General features: G+C 68.6%; 3 protein-coding genes across 4 annotated transcripts; 1 reads left to right on the forward strand and 2 right to left on the reverse strand.

The window, feature by feature from the left end:
• Window positions 1-218: 218 nt before the first annotated feature.
• LOC113991586 (cathepsin K-like) lies at window positions 219-3,743 on the forward strand. 2 transcript variants are annotated; one of them, XM_027728044.2, is made up of 8 exons: window positions 219-506; window positions 1,341-1,479; window positions 2,152-2,274; window positions 2,558-2,713; window positions 2,817-3,035; window positions 3,120-3,285; window positions 3,362-3,467; window positions 3,549-3,743. In XM_027728044.2, the coding sequence occupies exons 1-8, from the start codon at window positions 499-501 to the stop codon at window positions 3,646-3,648; spliced, it is 1,017 nt and encodes a 338-aa protein (XP_027583845.2). In that variant the 5' UTR covers window positions 219-498; the 3' UTR covers window positions 3,649-3,743. The 2 variants fall into 2 exon arrangements, with proteins under 2 accessions (XP_027583845.2, XP_039243657.1); XM_039387723.1 differs by having other exon boundaries at window positions 2,817-3,285.
• Window positions 3,744-4,799: 1,056 nt separating this feature from the next.
• Window positions 4,800-8,603, reverse strand: ECM1 (extracellular matrix protein 1). Its single transcript, XM_039387722.1, has 7 exons — window positions 8,344-8,603; window positions 7,639-7,710; window positions 6,998-7,296; window positions 6,242-6,607; window positions 5,400-5,620; window positions 5,088-5,175; window positions 4,800-4,995 (listed from the first exon to the last, which is right to left on the reverse strand). Exons 1-7 carry the CDS (start codon window positions 8,381-8,383, stop codon window positions 4,822-4,824), a joined length of 1,260 nt encoding a protein of 419 aa, XP_039243656.1. The 5' UTR covers window positions 8,384-8,603; the 3' UTR covers window positions 4,800-4,821.
• A 734-nt stretch (window positions 8,604-9,337) lies between these two features.
• TARS2 (threonyl-tRNA synthetase 2, mitochondrial) lies at window positions 9,338-15,568 on the reverse strand. Its single transcript, XM_027728042.2, has 18 exons — window positions 15,512-15,568; window positions 15,091-15,311; window positions 14,467-14,590; window positions 14,243-14,364; window positions 14,046-14,163; window positions 13,740-13,804; window positions 13,586-13,664; window positions 13,322-13,465; window positions 13,135-13,233; window positions 12,293-12,459; window positions 12,057-12,219; window positions 11,844-11,981; window positions 11,694-11,771; window positions 11,510-11,610; window positions 10,913-11,014; window positions 10,491-10,563; window positions 10,205-10,319; window positions 9,338-9,554 (listed from the first exon to the last, which is right to left on the reverse strand). Exons 1-18 carry the CDS (start codon window positions 15,566-15,568, stop codon window positions 9,406-9,408), a joined length of 2,115 nt encoding a protein of 704 aa, XP_027583843.2. The 3' UTR covers window positions 9,338-9,405.
• Between the last annotated feature and the right edge of the window lie 1,098 nt (window positions 15,569-16,666).

Raw genomic sequence — 16,666 nt, forward strand, 5'->3', positions numbered from 1 at the left:
GATGTCCTGGGGCAGGGTGGTGGGGTGGGACACCCCTGGGGCAGGAGGGTGTCCCGGTGTGGGACAGTGGGGCAGGAGGATGTCCTGGGGCAGGATAGTGGGGTGAGACACCCCTGGGGCAGGAGGGTGTCCCCGCTGTGGGACAGTGGGGCAGGAGGGTGTCCCGGGGGCAGGAGGGTGTCCTGGGGCAGGAGAATGTCGCTGGGACGGGGATGTCGCTGGGACAGGGGTGTCCCCAGGACAGGACCCAGCGGCAGCAGCCCCGCGCCGGGGCTGACTCAGCCCGTCCCTGCAGCATCACGTGAAGCCGGGGCAGCCCCCCCGTCCCCCCTCCCCGTCCCCTCGATCCCTCCCCCTCCCCATCCAGACCCGACGCCTGCCCAAATTTTCCGGCTGCCTCCGAACTTCCTCAATCGATCCAGCGGGATAAAAGCGCAGCAGCCCCGGCCCGGCACTCCCAGTGCTCCCAGTTCTCCCAGTGCTCCCACCGACGGCTCCATGCTGGGGTAAGAGCCCTGAGGGGGAGGCGGGAGGGGGTCCCAGGGCTGGGCAGGAGACCCAGTGGGGCGGTGGGAGGCTTTTTCCCCAGGGAAACGGATCCCAGTGGGAATGGGAGGGAAGAGGGTCCCATGTGGGACCCTTAGAGGCACAAAGGGGGACACCGAGGCAACATCACGTCTGGGGGGGCTGCGGGCTGGTGTCCCTGTCCCTGCTCCCCCACAGGGCTCTGGGTGCTGGGAGCCGATGGGTGAAGCCAGGGAGGGGCAGGAGGGCTGGGCCCCCCCCCGTCTGCTCCCCCTGCACCCCAAAGTTTGGTTCTCCACGGTTGGGAGCTGCCGGGAAGACACGGACTCTGTAATGGGAACCAGCTGGGCCGGTTCATGTGACGCCGGCGCCCGGCCAGCGCTGCCACGGGGGGGTCCTGGCCCCTTATCAGGGTGGGCGGGGGGTCTCAGACCCCCAGATCAGGCTGGGAAGGGTGTCCTGGACCCCAACTAGGCTTGGCAGGGGGGCCCAGCCCCAAATCAGGCTGGATAGGGGTTCCAGCCCCAAATTAGGGTGGGCAGGGTGTTCCAGACCCCAACCAGGGTGAGAAGAGGGGCCCAGTCCCCAGTTAGGGTGGCAGGGGGGGCCCAGCGCCCCAAACTAAGGTGGGAAGAGGATCCCAGCCCTGAGTCAGGGTGTGCAGGGGGCCGTGGCCCTAAGACAGGGTGTGCAGGGGGGTTCTAGTCCCAAAGGAGGGTGGGCACAGGGGCCCAGCCCCCCATACCTGATATGGGGGTGGGCACAGAGTCCTGCCCACCCCCAGCCCCCCGGCTCAGTGTCTGCCCCATTCCCAGTGCTCAGCTGGTCCCCAGGATGTGGTGTCTGCTGGCCCTGCTGGTCCCCGTGGCCCTGGCCCAGTTGCACCCGGAGCCAGAACTGGACGCGCAGTGGGAGCTGTGGAAGAAAACCCACCGCAAGCAGTACAACGGCCAGGTAGGACAGGGACCCTGGGGAGGGGGGCTCTGCCAGCTGGGGACCCCCAGGATGGCCCCAGGGTGGGACACTGGGGCAGGAGGATGTTCCCAGGGTGGGACACTGGGGCAGGAGGGTGTCCCTGGGGCAGGAGGATGTCCCCAAGGTGGGACACTGGGGCAGGATGATGTCCCCAGGGTGGGACACTGGGGCAGGAGGATGTCCCTGGGGCAGGAGGATGTCCCCAGGGTGGGACACTGGGGCAGGAGGATGTCCCTGGGGCAGGAGGATGTCCCCAGGGTGGGACACTGGGGCAGGATGATGTCCCCAGGGTGGGACACTGGGGCAGGAGGATGTCCCTGGTGCCAGAGGATGTCCCCAGGGTGGGACACTGGGGTAGGAGGGTGTCCCTGGTGCCAGAGGATGCCCCCAGGGTGGGACACCGGGGCAGGAGGGGGAAGCTGGGGCAGGAGGATGCCCCCAGGGTGGGACACTGGGGTAGGAGGGTGTCCCTGGTGCCAGAGGATGTCCCCAGGGTGGGACACCGGGGCAGGAGGGGGAAGCTGGGGCAGGAGGATGTCCCCAGGGTGGGACACTGGGGCAGGAGGGTGTCCCTGGTGCCAGAGGATGCCCCCAGGGCAGGGGGCACAGGCAGGACCCCCCTGCCCAGCTCCATCTCGCCCCGTGGCACAGGCAGACGAGGTGACACGGAGGCTGATCTGGGAGAAGAACCTCAAGTACATCAACACCCACAACCTGGAGCACACGCTGGGCGTCCACACCTTCGAGCTGGCCATGAACCACCTGGGGGACATGGTGGGTGTCACTGGGGGCATGGGGGGGTCACTGGGGGCATGGGGGGTGTCACTGGGGACATGGGGGGTGTCACTGGGGGCATGGGGGGTGTCATTGGGGGCATGAGGGTGTCACTGGGGGACATGGAAGGTGTCACTGGGGACATGGTGGGTGTCACTGGGGGCATGGGGGGTGTCATTGGGGGCATGGTGGGTGTCACTGGGGGCATGGGGGGGCTGAGCACCCACGGGTGCTCCCACACCCCCTTCCCCCCAGACTCACCCGCCCCGGGCTCCTCCCCCAGACCAGCGAGGAGGTGGTGAGGACGATGACGGGGCTGAAGGTGCCCCGTGGCCACCAACGTCACAACGAGACTCTCTTTGTCCCCGACTGGACCGAGAGAGCCCCGGCTGCCATGGACTGGCGCAAGAAGGGCTACGTCACCCCTGTCAAGAACCAGGTGAGCCCGGCACTGCCAGGGGTGCCCAGAGCATGGTGTCACCCCGGTGTCACCCCGGTGTCACCCCGCTGTCACCCCGGTGTCACCCGCCGTGTCCCCACAGGGCCAGTGCGGCTCGTGCTGGGCGTTCAGCTCGGTGGGCGCCCTGGAGGGGCAGCTGAAGAGGAAGACGGGGAAACTGCTGTCCCTGAGCCCCCAGAACCTGGTGGACTGCGTGGCCAACAACGACGGCTGCGGCGGCGGGTACATGACCAACGCCTTCGAGTACGTGCGGCAGAACCGCGGCATCGACTCCGAGGACGCCTACCCCTACATCGGCCAGGTGGGGTGGGGCGGGGGGACACGGGCCCCACACCTCCCTCCCTCCGCCCCCATCACCCCCATCTCACCCCCCCCTTCCCGGCAGGACGAGAGCTGCATGTACAGCCCCACCGGGAAGGCGGCCAAGTGCCGCGGCTACCGCGAGATCCCCCCAGGCAACGAGAAGGCCTTGAAGAGGGCGGTGGCCCGGATCGGCCCCGTCTCCGTGGGCATCGACGCCAGCCTGCCCTCCTTCCAGTTCTACAGCCGGGGTGAGGGGCTGGGGGGCACGCTGGGGCGCTGGGGCTGCCCGGGGGAGCCGAGGTGGTGACGGCCCCGTGTCCCCAGGGGTTTACTACGACGAGAACTGCAACGCGGAGAACATCAACCACGCCGTGCTGGCCGTGGGCTACGGGGCACAGAAGGGCACCAAGCACTGGATCATCAAGAACAGGTACGCTGGGGGTGGGAGGGCCGGTCACCGGCTCGGGAATTGCTCTTCCGGAGGCTCAGGCTCTGCTTTTCCACCCCCCAGCTGGGGCGAGGAGTGGGGCAACAAGGGCTACGTCCTCCTGGCCCGCAACATGGACAACGCCTGCGGCGTGGCCAACCTGGCCAGCTTCCCCAAGATGTGATGCCCTGGCCCTTCCCTCCCCACTTCCCGGCCTTCCAGCTTGGCCTCTTCCCTCCCGGTCTCGAAGGACAGCGCTCCCGGGGGGAATTCTGCGACTCCACCAGAAATTTCCCCCGGGAAAGGGGAGGGAGCCCCTGGCCCAGCTGCAGTGAATGGAGGGATGAGCTCCCCCCAGCTCTGTTTTCCTGGGAATTCTCTGCCGTGCTGGCTTCTGCCTTCCCATGGATCATGCTTGGCCAGATCCATGAAGGCCGATCCATCCAGAGATGCTTCAGGAAGTGGGTCCCAGGCCAACCTCTGCCTCCAGGAATACTGGGGAACAGTGGAGGTGGAATATTCCCAACGGAGAGCACAGATCCCTATCGCTCCACCCTGTATCCCAGTGGAGGCTGCTGAGAATGATACGACTATTTTTCAAATAAAATTGGGAATAAAGGCTGGGACCAGTTTGCTCCGTGCTGGGAAGGGGTCACAGGGATGGGAAAAGTCCTTCTCTGTCCCAAGGGGGCAGGACCCCCGTGGTGGGGGAGAGAAGGTGCTGCTGGGGAATTTTTGGATGGACAGATGGACAGAGGATCTGGGCCTGAGGGAAGGACACGTGGAAGGACAGATGGATGGATGAATCCACAGGAGTCCCCCAACCCCATCAGGGTCTCACAAACACCTCCCCCGGGGACTGTCAGCCATAACTGGGGGGCAACGTGGGGCTGTAGGGACACGGGGAGCCCCTGGGATCATGGCAATGGGGGGGAATGCGGGTGACAGTGACACTGTGGGGCCACGAGAATCCTGGGGCTTTAGGGGGGGGAAAGAGACCCCCTGGGGACAAGAGGCCACGGGCACCCCATGTGGGCGAGGAGGTGGCCACAGCACACCCCAAAACCAAACACAGGTATCACACTGGGCCCGACACACCCTGACAGCACAAACACCCCAACACCCACCCACACCCCGGCACACCCCGGAATGGGGGCACGGGGGGGGCCCCCAAAAAACAATGGGGACACTCACACACAGGGGTGGGGCCCCAAAACAGTGGAGACACTGAGACACAGTGTGGGGGGGACCCAAAACAATGACACAATGGCCCCCCCCAAACCCAAACAATGGGGACACTCAGAGGTGACGACACAGCATCTTTATTGCCCCACTCATGCCGGGGGGTGGGGGGGTTTCACTCGTCCTGGCCGGGGGGTGGGGGGGCCACGGCGGCCCCCAGGGTCACCTGGTCCAGGTAGGCGTTGTCGAAGCAGCGGCGCCGCTCGGGCTCCTCCCACGAGCAGCAGCCCTGGGGGTCCCTCCAGGCGTCCTCGGGGGTGGCACAGAGCGTGGCGATGGCCTGGGACAGCTGGGGACAGCGGGGAAGGGGGGGGGTCAGGGTGGCCGTGGGGGTCCCCCAGAGCCGTTGACAACCCCCCCACACACCCCTCGGTCACTCACCTGCTCCCGGGCACAGACCCCGCGCTCCTCGGGGGCGAGGGGGCAACACGCGGCCGTCATGGCCCCAAAAAGCTCCGGCACGGGCCGCCTGCGGACACGGACAGGGCGCGTCACGGGGAGGGGGGTCACCTCAAGGGGGGGAGCCTGGGAGAGGGGGTGGACTCCTGGGAACCCCCCTGAGAGGGGTCCCTGAGCACTGGAGGGTCCCCGACGTCCGGGTCCGCTCTGGGATGGGGAGTCCCGGGTCCCCTCCAGCATCAGGGATTGTGGGGTGCCGGAGGGGGGGGTGTGGGTGTTTTGGGGGTCACCTACCTCTGCGTGAAGAGGCGGGTGGGGCCGCAGAGCGAGCGCAGCAGGCCGGGGCCGGGCCGGACCAGGCTCACGTTGTGCAGCTCCCGGTCGTAGGCGGGGACGGGGGCGGCGGCGGCGAAGCAGCGGCCCCGGGCCCGGAGACCCCTGCGCTGGCAGCACCAGTGCTGCCTCGTCTTCACCGCCGACTCCTCCCGGCAGAACCGATTCATCCCCTTCAGCCACTGCGGGGCAAAGACGGGGGTCAGGGGGTCCCCCTCGGACCCCTGGGTCCCTCCCAGGCACCTGAGTCCCCCCAAGCCCTGGGTCGTTTCCCGGACGCCTCTGCCCCTCCCCGTCTGGGTCCCTCCCTGAGAGGTTTGTCACCCCCGCAGACACCTGGGTGCCTCCCCCGCCTCTGGGTCACGCTCCGGGCACCTCGGTCATTGCCGGGGCACCCGGGGCTCCTCCCCGGATGGCGGGGGCCCTCCCAAACAAACGGGGCCCCTCCCCGGATACCTGAGGGCCAGCCCAAACACCTGGGTCCCTTTCCCAGACTCCTGGGTCCCTTTCCCGGATTCCTGGGTCCCCCTCCCAGACTCCTGGTTCCCTTTCCCAGACTCCTGGGTCCCCCTCCCAAATGCCTGGGTCCCCCCAGTCCTTCGACACGCGAGACCCTCCCAAACACCTGGGGCCATTTCCCAGACTCCTGGATCCCTTTGCCAGTCACTTGTGTCCCTTTCCCGGATTCCTGGATCCCCCCAGGATTCCTTCGACACCCGAGTGCCCCTCATCCTCTGACTCCGGGACCCTCCCCGCCCCCGTGTCCCCCCGTGTCCCCCCGTGTCCCCCCGTGCCGCACTCACGGCGCTGTGGGCGCAGCTCAGGCTCTCGTTGCGGCAGCACCGCCCGTACTCTCGCTCCAGGCGGACCCGCAGCTCGATGCGGGGCCCGGAGGGGGCGTCGGGCGCGGGGGGGCCGGGGCGCAGCTCCCGCAGCCCGCAGATGTTGCCCAAGTTGGCAGCCGTGGGCTCCCCGGGCGGGAAGGGGGGCTCGGTGAGCAGGTCCCAGGCGGTGTTGGGCTCCCAGGAGGTGTTGGGGTGCCAGGTGGGGGCCGGGGTCTCCTGGGCGAAGCAGCGGCGCCGCGCGGCCCCGTGCCGGCGGCAGCAGTGGAACTGCCGCGTCTTCACCGCGAACTCATCGGTGCAGAACCCGTCCAGCACGTCCGTCCACTGCGGAGCCCCCTCGGGGTCACCCCGGCCCCGCGGCGGCCCCGCGTCCTTCCCTCCACCGCGTCCCCGCGTCTTTCCCTCCCCGCGTTGTCCCCACGTTCCCCCCGCCCCGGTGTTTCCCTGTCTTCCCTTCCTGCAGTGCCCCCATGTCCCCCCCCTCCAAGTGTCCCCGTGCCCCACGGTGTCCCCACATCCCACCTCCCCGCGGTGTCCCCACATCCCACCCCCCCGCGGTGTCCCCACTCCCTGCAGTGTCTCTACGTCCCCCCTCCCAGTGATGTCCCCCGTGCCCGCGGTGTCCCCCCCTCCGCGCGGTGGTCACCCCTGTCCCCGCGGAGTCCCCCTGTCCCCGCGGTGTCCCCCCCGCGTCCCCCCGTGTCCCGCACTCACGGCTCGGCGGGCGCAGGGCAGCGGTGTGCGCTGCCGGCAGCAGTCGCTCATGCGGGGCCGCAGCGCGGCGAGCGCGGCCGCCTGACGGTGCAGGTGGGCGAAGGCGTTGGGGGGCAACATCGGGGGCGGGGGCACCGTGGGGGGGTCGCGGCAGTGCCGGGTCACGGCGGCGGCCACGGGCCAGGCCGGGGGGAACCCGTCCAGGGCGCTGCCCCAGGTCGGGGGGCGGCTCGAGACGGTCGTGGCCCTCCCTAACAGGATGTCGGGGGGCAGAACGGGGTCCACCTCCTGCTGCAGCACTGAAAAAGGGGGGGTGGAGGGTGGGGACACGGCGGGTGATGTCCCCCCTGCACTGTCCCCAAGTGGCACTTGTCCCCATGTGCCCCCCTCTCCCCGTTTGTTCCCTGTCCCAGTGTCCGTGTCTCACACCGTGGTGTCCCCCCACCCCATCCCCAACCCGCACTGTCCCCAAGTCATTCCCACCCCATGTCCCCCCTGGTCGCCCACCCATGTCCCCATGTCCCTCCACCCCCAACCTTGTCCCCTTCCTCCCTGTCCCCACCCGTGAGCATCTCCCTCTCTCCCGTCCTGGGTGTCCCCCGTGTCCCCCCATCCCTGGCTGTCCCCGCCTGTCCCCTCACCTTGCCCGATGTTGATGGGCTGCAGGTCCAGGCTCTCCTGTAGCACCTGCTCGACCTGCCCCGAGGCCGCCGCTGTCACCGGTGGGGGACACAGGGGGTCAGCGGGGTCACCCCCTCCATCCTCACGCCCGTGGGGCAACGAGCAGAGACCCTCCCAAACCTGCGGGCCCAATGGAGCCCCATCCCGGGGAGGGGGCCCAGGAGGTCGGGAAGTGGCCGCAGGAGTTTGGGACAGGGACCGCCGGGCACTCGGGAGGGCTCCAGGTGTGTGGGCAGGGACCGGCACATCCGGGGCGGGGAGCCCAGGAGCGAGGGTGGGACACCCTGGAGGTGTCCCAAATACCGGCGAGGAACTCAGGTGTCCCAGGTGGGACCCGGGAGCTCGGGAAGGGGACGCGGGTGTCCGGGAAAGAGACCCGGAGTTTCGGGAAGGGGCCCCAGGTGTCTGTGGGGAACCTCAGGTGCCCGGGGAAGGGATCCAAGTGTCCGGGAAGGGATCCAGGTGCCCGGGAAGGGATCCAGGTGCCCGGGAAGGGATCCAGGTGCCCGGGAAGGGATCCAGGAGTTCGGGAAAGGGATCCAGGAGTTCGGGAAGGGCAGCCAGGTGTGCGGGAAGGGGACGGGGGTGTCCGGGAAGAGGATGAGGGTGTCCGGGGGGGGGCCCAGCCGTGCAGGGGGACCGTGGCTCGGGGCCGCGGGACTCACCGGCGGCGCTGAGGAGGAGGAGGAGGCCGAAGGCCGCCATGGCGTCGGGCGCTGTGGGGCTACCGCCGCCTCCGACGCCTTATGAAGGGCCGGGGCGGGCGCGGGGCCACATCCTGCGGGCTGAGTCACGGCCTGACGTCGGGGCAGGGCCGGGGGGGGGACCCCGGGAGGGGCCGGGGGGCTGCTCCATGTCCCGCACCCCCAGACAGGGCCAGGGTCGTGACCCCCACCCCAGACAGGCTGGGGACCCTGTCCCCACCCTGGTGGTCCCGTCCTCACCCTGGTGGTCCTGTCCCCACCTTGGTAGCCCCGGACCCCCCTCTGGTGGCCCCAGCCCCCCCCCCCCTCCGACCCTGGCGTCACAGCAGGGGGAAGTGGTCGGACTGCATTTTTGTGGGTTTTGCCCCGTTTCGGGGCCACCGCCCGCTGAGTCACCCCCGGCGCTGGAAGGGGGGCTCAGGGGCCACCCACGGAGGGACCCCCGGAGGGGGAGGGGCTCAGCTCGTGTCCCCAACCCTGGGGACACCCCAGTGCGGGGCAGCAGCGGCCGGAGGGTCACGGCTTGGCCACCTCCCTTCGCCCCAGGACGGGGGGTCCCGGGGGGGGGCAAATCCTGCCTGGGGCTGAGCCCGAGGCAGGTGCCAGCCCCGTGTCCCCCTCCTCGATTGCCCAACCGGGTCTGCGGCGACGTGACTCGGGGTTTGCGCAACCCCCCCACTTTCCCCCATGTGTGGGCGGGGGGAAATCCCGGCGGGAAGGACCCAGAAGTGTGGGAAGGTTGGGAGGAGAACGCACCCGGGAATGGGAATGCGGGAATGGGAACCTGGGAATCTGGGAATCTGGGATAGGGGGACACCCCCCCCCCAGTGTTGCGGTGGGGGAGCCCGGCTGTACAGGTGTGGGGGGGACTCAGGTGTTGGGGTGTGGGGGATCCTCCCGGTGTCCCGCCCCTCCCTCCCCGCTCCGCCCCGGTCTCCGCTCCCGCCGCATCCAGCGCGTTTTCCAGCGGTTTATTGAGTAGGGGGGGGGTCCCGGGGACCCCCGGGGCGGGGGTTGGGGGGGTCAGAAGCGCTGCTCGGCGTCGGGGACGCGGCCGTCCCGCAGCTCCCGCAGCCGCCGCAGCACCCGCGGCAGCTCCAGCTCCCCCAGCTGCCGGTTGTCCCGGGTCCGGACGCTGACGGTGCCGCGCTCCCGCTCCCGCCGACCCACCACTGCCGGGGCACCGCCGTCGGAAGGGGGGCACGGGGGGCTCCGCACCCCCCCTCACCCTGCACACCCCCCCCCCACACACACACACAGCACCCACCACCCTGCGGGGTCAGGGGGCCCGGGGGGAGTCCCAAGGGATGGGGAGGCTCAGGAGGGTCCCGGGGGGGTTGCCCAGAATAGTCCTGGGGGGGGGGCTCCAGGGGGGGATCCCAAAGGAGGAGAGGGGCTCAGGAGGGTCTCAGGGCAGGGGGGTCCTAGAACAGTCCCAGGGGGTCCTGGGGGGTCCCTAAAACAGTCTTGGGGAGCTCCTGAGAGGATCTCGGGGGGGTGGTCCTAGAACAGTCCCAGGGGTGCCCAAAAGGGGTGGGGGGTCTCAGGGGGTCCTGGGGAGTTCCCGAGAGGATCTCAGGGGGGTCCCAAGGAGGGGGGTGTCAGTGAATTCCCAAAGGAGGAGGAAGCTGCTGGGATCCCAGGGAGGTCTCCCAGAGGGATCCCAGGGAATTCCCAAGGTGGGGGTCCCAGTGCCTCCCCCCACAAGCAGCACCCAGGGTGTGGAGAGGGGTGAGTGACTCAGCACAGCCAGTCCCGGGGGGCTCCCTGGAGGGGTCCAGGGGGGGTCCCGGGGGTCTGTGGGCCGCGTGCCCCCCCTTACCCAGCTGGAAGTTGTAGTGGGCGAGCTGGGCCCGGCGGATCTTGCGGGCCAGGGTGGCCCCCGGGTCCCCGTCCAGGTCGGCCAGGAGGCCCCCCCTCCTCAGCACTGCCTGCACCTGCCCCCCCCCAGCATCAGTGGGGGCGTGGGGGGCATGAGAGGGTAACAAGGGGTGGGGGGACATGGAAGGATGGGATGGGAGGATATGGGGAGACACTGAGGGGGTTACAAGGGGATGGGGGAGACGTGCCAGGGGTCCCAGGAGGGGATGGAGGGGTCACACACTCACCTCCCGGGCGTAATCCTCGACCTCAGGGGTCTGTGGGATGACCATGGCCTGCAGTGGGGACAGCCAGAGCGGCCTGGGGGGCACCAGGGGTCATGGGGGGTCCTCAGGGGGCACAGGTGCCCCCAGGATGGAGGTGCCCCAAGGATTGGGATGTCCCAGGGATTAGGGGGGTGTCCTGGGGATTGAGTGTCCCCAAAATCGGGGGGTGCCTGTCCCAAGTGGGGCACCCTGGGACAGGGGTGATGCTGAACATGAGGGGGCCCTGAGGACTGGGGGGGTGTCTCCAGGACGGGGGTCTCCCAGGGATTGGGGGTGCCCTTAGGATTAAGTGCGTGCCAGGGGTCGGGGGCTGTCCCGGGGATTGGGGGCTGTCCCAGGGGTTGGGGGGTGAGGCAGGAGGTGTTTTTGGGGCTCCCCCTCACCATTTCCCCCCGCAGCTCTCGGCCAGCACAGCCACCATCCGCTCCACGGAGCCCAGCACGGCCCGATGGATCAGCACCGGCCGCGCCGGACCCCCGCTCGGGCTGGGGGGAACAGGGGGTCAGAGGGGCAGGGGGGCCCCACCACCACCCCCCAGCCCAATCCTGACACACCCCCATCCCATTTCTGCCCCATCCAGCCTCAGTCCTGACCTGCCACCCAAATCCTGACCCTCCCCGGCCCCAATCCCCACCCCCCTATATCCCTCATTCTCCCTTTCCTCTCCCAATCCTGACACTCCTCAGCCCCAATCCTGCTCCCCCCATCAATCCTGATCCCCCCACCAATCCTGCTCCCCTCCCAATCCTGATCCCCTCCAAATCCTCAGTTCTTCCCTCTCCATCCCAATTCAGACACTTCTCAGCCCCGATCCTGCTCCCCCAGCCCCAATCCTGATCCCCGCACTCCAACCCTGACCCCCCCCAAGCCCAACCCTGATCCCCCCCCCCTCAATCCTGAACCCAGCCCAATCCTGCCCCCTCCAAACCCCCAGTTCTGCCCTCCCAGCCCAATCCTGCCCCCCCTCCCCACTCCAATACCTGGCATATTCCAGCTCGAATCTCTCCGGCATCTGGAAATCCAGCTGGATGGTGCCACACTGATGGTGCCTCCCCAGCGCATCCCGGATCCGGATATCGATCTGTCGGGAATAAGAGGGGTGGGAGGTTCCCAAAGGATCCCGTCTGCCTCCTTTGGGGACCCCCCCCCCCCAAAATCCCTCACCTTGGGCCCATAAAAGGCGCCGTCTCCCGGACTCAGCTCCCAAGGCTGCCCGAAATTCCGCAGGCTCCGCTCCAGCTGCTGCAGGGAGGGATTGGGGGGGTCAGGAGGGGACAGTGCAGGGGGGACACGACACGGGGGGCATCGTCCCACCTGCTCAGCGCGATCCCAAGTGTCGGGGTCCCCCAGGAACCCCTTGGGACGCGTTGCCAGGGCCAGGCGGAAGGAGAAGCCCAGGACGGCGTAGACGGTCCGGATGAAATCCAGGGAGGAATCGATCTCGCTCTCCAGCTGGGAAAGGGGTGTCGGGGGGGGGCATGTGATGCATTTTGGGGGTCAGGGAGGGGCCGGGGGGGACACACCCACCTGCTCCAGGGTGCAGAAAATGTGGGCATCGTCCTGCTGGAAGCGCCGGACCCGCGTGAGCCCCGTCAGGGTCCCGGGGGGCTCGTTGCGGTGCAGGACCCCGAAATCCGCCAGGCGCAGGGGCAGCTCCCGCCAGGAGCGCGGCCGGTGGGCGAACATCAGGCTGGGGACGGACAGACAGACGGGCAGAGCCCCCAGGAGCCCCCCTGGGGCGCCCCGGGACCCCCCCCACTCACCAGTGGGCCGGGCAGTTCATGGGTTTGAGGGAGAGGGTCTCGGGGGCGGCGGGGACGGAGAAGATGTGGGGGCTGTAGTGCTGCCAGTGCCCCGAGAGCTCCCAGAGCCGGGGGCTGAACAGGTTGGGGGTCACCACCTCGCTGAAGCCCCTCGCCTGGTACTCGCTCTGCGGGGACAGGGACAGAGGGGGATGGAGGGGAAATGTCAGCTCAGCCCCCCGGCATCGGTCGGGGGGGCTGCAGCCACAGGGGCACAGCAGGGAACTGGGGGGCAATTGTGGGTGAGGGACGGGGAGCAGAGGGGGGCTGTGGGGTCTGGGTGGGAGGGGATGGGGGGCAGTGGGGTCTGGGTGATGTGGGGGGCACAGGCAGGGTCTGGGTGGGAGGGAATGGGGGGCAGTGGGGTCTGGGTGATGTGGGGGGCACAGGCAGGGTCTGGATGGGAAGGGATGGGGGGCACAGCAGTGCCAGGTGCAATGGGGATGGGCTGCAGTAGGGTCTGGGTGATGTGGGGGGCACAGGCAGGTCTGGGTGGGAGGGAATGGGGGGCAGTGGGATCTGGGTACTGTGGGGGGCACAGGCAGGGTCTGGGTGGGAGGGGGGCACAGGGGGGTAGTGGGGCAGTAGGGTCTGGGTGATGTGGGGGGCACAGGCAGGGTCTGGGTGGGAGGGGATGGGGGGCAGTGGGATCTGGGTACTGTGGGGGGCACAGGCAGGGTCTGGGTGCTGGGGAGGGGCACACAGCAGTGCCAGGTGCAATGGGGACGGGCTGCAGTGGGGTCTGGGTGATGTGGGGACGGGGAGATGATGGGGGTCAGGGGGGGCTGGAGGGGGGTCCACACCCGGATAAACTCCACCAGGGCGTTGTAGACGTGGGCGCCGCGGGGCAGGAAGAAGCAGCTGCCGGGGCTGAACTTGTGGAAGAAGAAGAGCTCCTGCTCCTGTGCGTGCAGGGGTGGGGGGTGGTGTTACCAGGGGGTTCCTGGCACTGTGAGCGACCCCCCCGGCCCCCACCCCAGCGGGGCTCACCCTCCCGATCCGCCGGTGGTCCCGCAGAGCCGCCTCCTCCTGGGCCCGCTCCCAGCGCTCCAGGGCCTCGGGGGTGGGGAAGGCGACGGCGGCCACGCGCTGGAGGGACCGGCCCCCCAACCCCCCCCACAGCGCAGCCGAACTCTGTGGGCACGGGGGGAGGTCAGGGGGGCCGGGTGACAGGGACCCCCCACCCCAACACGGTGGGGGGACATCAGCGGGGCCGGCACTGGGGTGTCCCCCCCTCCCCACCCCGACACCCACCGTGAGGACACGCAGGGCTCCGATGAGCCCCGTGTGCCGGAGCAGGGGCCCACGGCAGAGCTGGAGCAGGGGGCCACACCTGCGGGACAGATGGACGGACGTGGGGACAGTCATGGGGACCCCCCGGCCCCTCCCCAGTGTCCCCCCTGCTCACCTATAGACTGTGGCTGTGGGGGACGTCACCTCCTCCTCGAGCTGCTGCAGCTGGAAGCTGTTGTGCTGAGAGGGGACAACAACGGGGTGACAGGGGCACAGGTGACATTCCAGGGGGTGACACCGAGGGGGAAGTGACACCACCCTTGGAGGGGAAAGGACCAACGTGGTGACGGTGGCACAGGTGGCACCACGGGGGGCGAGACCGGTCCCCACGAGCATCACCCCGGTCGAAAACCCCGACCAGGAGAATCCCAATGTCCCCAAGCTCATCCTGGGATGGGGAGGGGACAGTCTGGGCTGTCACCTTGAGGAGCTCAGCCAGCTGCTGGCGCGGGGCCTCGAGGCGCTCGAAGCGGTGCCGGGCGCGGGCGAACGTGGCACAGGCCTCCTCCAGCGCCGGCAGCTCCGTGCTCTGCACCGTCCTGCAGGGCAGGGGACAGGCTGGGGACACCCCAGGGACATCCCGGGGACCCCCGGCACCATGTCCCCCCCCTGCCCTACCTGTCCCCCATGTGCACGTCGCAGTAGAATCCGTCCTCGGTGGCCCGGGCACTGCAGAGCGTCCCCCCGAAAAACTGCTCGGCCACCGCCCCCAGGACACAGGCACTGGAGTGCCAGAAAGCCTGGGGGCACATAGGGACACGGGGGGGACACACAGGGGGACACAGGCTGTGAGGGGAGCACGGGGTGGGTCTGGGATCCCCCCAAGCCCTCCCCCGACTCACCTCCCGCCCCTCCAGCGAGGAGAAGTCGAGCAGCTCCAGGTCACTGTCGTGCTCCAGGGGCCGGTCCAGGTCCTGCAGGACCCCGTTCACCCGGGCCACCAGCGCTGCCTCTGCCAGGCCACCCCTGAGGGGACACCAGGGACCCGTGGGGACACCGTGGACACCCTGGGAGGATCGTGGGGACCCCACAGACTCTGTGGGGATCATGGGGACCATGGGGACACTGTGGGAACCTCAGAAGCCTTGTGGGAGCCCTGAGGGGATACTGTGGGAATGCTCTGGGGATCCTGGGGACATTGTGGAGACCCCATGAACCTTATGAGGGTCAATCTGGGGATCCTGGGGACACTGTGGAGACCATGGGGACATTGTGGGAACCCAGTGGGAACCACAGGGACACCGCGGGGACACTGAGAACACAGTGTGGACCCTGGAGACCTTGTGGGGGAGGTCGCAGGGTACCCTTGTGGGGACCTTGCAGGGACACCATGAGGGGCCCGGGACCCTTGTCAGGACAGTGTGGGGACCGTGAGGGGGTACCGCGAGGGGGCTGGGACCCCTGTCAGGACACCGTGGGGACACCGTGGGGGACCCCATAGCCCTTGTGGGGACCCCGGGCCGTACCCGAGCTGCGCGGCCACCTGGAACGGGGTGGTCTGCAGGGCTCGGCCGTCCAGGCGGTGCCCCCCGGGCAGCGCGATGCGGATGGGGGTCCCCGGGGGGAGGCGGCCGCCCCCGGTGCCACCGCCCGCCCCATCCTCATCCCCGGGCCCGTCCCGCCGCTCCGCCGCCGCCGCCCGCAGCCGCTGGAAGAGCCGGAGACGCTCGGGGTCCGGCCCGGACACCTGGGGACGGGGGGACATCGGGGAGTCACCGGGGGTGCTGTGTGTGTGTGTGGGGGGGGGGGGGTTCACCCCGGTGTCACGTGGCCACCGGGGGATCAGGGACCGGGGGGGTTGTGGGGGAGGAAAGAGGTCCCAGGGGGTCCCCACGGGGCGGAGGGTCCGGGGTGATGCTGGGGGGGGGGGGGGGGTCCCGAGCGCACCCGGTGTCGCCGCGGGGCTCCCGCGAGCAGCAGCCGCGACCCGGCACGCGCGGACATGGCCGAGGCTCCGCCCGTTCCGCCGGAACCGGGACAACCCCCGGGGGCGGCACCGGCACCAGTTCTCCCCCCCCCCCCCCCCGCGCAGGCCGCAATGGACTCGTCCGCCCGGGCGGGAGCGTCGCGGGCAGGACGGAACCACCGAGAGGGCCGGGGGGGGGGCGCGGGACGGGACACACAGGGAGAGGGGGGCTCAGCACCCGGGGGGGAGCCCCAAAGGCCGGGGGGGGGCCCAGACCCCCCTGCCCTGAGCGCACGCGAGAAAGAACGGACCCGCCAGCGGCTCGTTTGGTACTTTTTATGCAGATCCTGAAGCCCACACCGGTATCAAACAGGTTCGATGGAGGCAACTAAAAACCAACAAAAAATAATTAAAATAAATCAAGTAAAATCCCGACTTCATATATAAAAGCCGCGGGGGCGGCCCTGGGTGGGGGGGACGACCCCCTCCCCCGAGCCCCCCACGGGCTCCGGCTGCTCGTGATGAACGATTCCAGAGGGAATTAGAAAGTGATTGTTGTTATATACACACACAGGTAGAAAGTCAACACTGATCCTGGGGGCGGGGGGGAAAACAAAAAACAAAAAAAAAACCAAACCAAAAGATCCCCAAATTAACCCAAACCCAAGCGACAAAGTCTTCCCGAGGAGGGTCAGGCTGGGGAGTCCCACACCCACAGAGCTCGGCCTAAGGTGGGTTTGAGGGGTTCCTTGACCCTTTTTGCCTTGTTTCGGTGGTTTTGGCAGCCGGAGGGGGAACAGGGGGGGTCACCCCTCCCTGCAGCAGCGATTTGGGGATCGGCTGAAAACCAACACCCCGACAGCCCTCAGTGCTCCTCCCGAGGCTTGCAGAGTTGTCTTTCCTTTTTTAATGGTTTTTCTTTCTTTTTAACTTTTTCAACTACTACTGAAGTTTTTATTTAACAGCAACGCGGCTTCTTCTCGTTAAAACATTGGTTTGTGTCTGTTTTCTTGTCTCGCCCAACTTGATGGGGGGGGGAGGGTGGGCTGGGGGGGGAAGAACCAACCGAAAAGTACAGAACATTTAATTTAGGAAAAGGTTACTGGGCGGGGGGGGGAGTCTCGAGGGGAAGAAAA

The sequence above is a fragment of the Pipra filicauda genome, unplaced genomic scaffold (assembly GCF_003945595.2).
Source record: "Pipra filicauda isolate LSUMZ 115617 unplaced genomic scaffold, ASM394559v2 scaffold585_size263788_pilon, whole genome shotgun sequence".
Classification (NCBI taxonomy): Eukaryota; Metazoa; Chordata; class Aves; order Passeriformes; family Pipridae; genus Pipra; species Pipra filicauda.